Source organism: Musca autumnalis, unplaced genomic scaffold (assembly GCF_047663935.1).
Source record: "Musca autumnalis isolate F117 unplaced genomic scaffold, ASM4766393v1 scaffold_4, whole genome shotgun sequence".
Lineage (NCBI taxonomy): Eukaryota > Metazoa > Arthropoda > Insecta > Diptera > Muscidae > Musca > Musca autumnalis.
In genome coordinates, this window is record NW_027411977.1 from 92,878,081 (window position 1) to 92,879,682 (window position 1,602).

The 1,602-nt window shown below is 37.9% G+C and overlaps 1 protein-coding gene across 1 annotated transcript; it reads left to right on the plus strand.

The window, feature by feature from the left end:
• The first annotated feature begins 481 nt into the window (after positions 1 to 481).
• On the plus strand, positions 482 to 1,369 carry LOC141403019 (uncharacterized). The gene has a single exon (XM_073985152.1). The coding sequence runs from the start codon at positions 605 to 607 to the stop codon at positions 1,367 to 1,369; it is 765 nt and encodes a 254-aa protein (XP_073841253.1). The 5' UTR covers positions 482 to 604.
• Positions 1,370 to 1,602: the final 233 nt, after the last annotated feature.

Sequence of the window (1,602 nt, forward strand, 5' to 3'; positions counted from 1 at the left end):
GTCACTACAGTAGACTAATACATTAAAAGACTTCACATCGAGCGGTATCGTAGTACCCTCCACAATTCTCTGTAGACTTGATTTATACACAGATCGAATACTACCTATCTAAAGGGGCTACATCAAAACGTGGACCTTTACCGACAATTCTTTGCAGGATTGTCGTACAACGCCAACGAAGACTATATACCGAATTTTAAACATTTCTGTAGGATAATGTGGCTACATCCCAGGAGTAATAGAAACTAAATGTTATTAATAGGCAAAAGTACATTCATTCGTACATGGGAATTAAATATTTTTTGAGAAAAAAAACATCGGAATGTCATCACCCTAATACTGATCTGCGTAAACATTCTTGGAAAATAACGAAAAAAACAACAACACAAGAGCCATTTAAGATTTAACTGACATATCCGTAAAAATAATAACTGCTGACACGACATTTCTAAACAAAAAATTTAACCTTTTATCTTATCTTGAAAATTTTTGGCTGATAAGACCCCTTACATTTGGATCACAAAAAAAGCTACAAATTTAGGTATATAAGCATCAACATGGACCATTTGGATAATAGTATTCGATATACGAAAATTAAACGACCATGAAGTGTATAGCGGTTTTGGCGATTATTGTATTCTGTGGCATGGGCTCAATGGCCCAGTTAGCCAACCCAAAAAGACCAGTTGCTGTGATTCCCACTCCTCCACCAGCACCCACAATGGCTCAGGATTTAACTGAAATTATGACAATGATTAACCCCATTCAAATCCGTCAACTAATGGCCCGTTACTTGCTCAACGATGCCCAGTTCCAAGCTTTTGTGCGCATCATCAATTCCCAGGATGCCTATATGACCTATATGCGTTTCCGTTCTCAACCTGAAGTTTTGGGTTTCCTTTCATGGGTGAGAGCTCAAATTATGTTGTCTGGTGGTGAATTCCAGTTGGAAGAATCTGAAGAACTTATGTCAATAATCAATCCCACACCATTTTGGGCCAATACTGTTTTCGGCTGGCAAGGATTTGTCAATGAATTCCTCCTGTATTATCCTGAACAAATGATTCGTATGCACATCAACATGAAGATAACACAAAATGGTATTTTCACTCAATTCTGGAATCGTTTGATGGCTTTGAAACCGGTGTATGAACGTGTTATTGCAATGCCCGAAGCTCAACGTGTAGCATCTGCTTTGCAAATGAATGGTATCGACACTGTTCAATTGGACACCTTCATTCGTAATCAATTCGGTTGGCAAATGCCACCCACCTTGGCACCATCTACTACCGCAGCTGTTCCCGTTTCATCATCGGCCCCAGCTGTTGTTGAGCCTTCCGTTGCAGCCCCTTTAGTTCCTGTTGTCTAATAGTTTTTTCATTTTTTCTAAGCCTGAAGATGTAAACGAATTTTAAAGAATCGTGAACATATATCTGTTAATAAATTTGAAATTTTAAAAGCATAAAAAATATTTTTTTTTGTCGCAGTTTCTGATGGAGAGCTATATATATATTATACAGAAATGAAGCACACTTTCTTTCAGTAAGGGTCGACAGAAGCACACTTTCTTTCAGTAAGGGTCGATAGAAGAACACTTTCTTT

What these genes read in the sequence shown, in the direction of transcription:
- LOC141403019 (XM_073985152.1), top strand. Translation starts at nt 605, where the DNA reads ATGAAGTGTATAGCGGTTTTGGCGATTATTGTATTCTGTGGCATGGGC.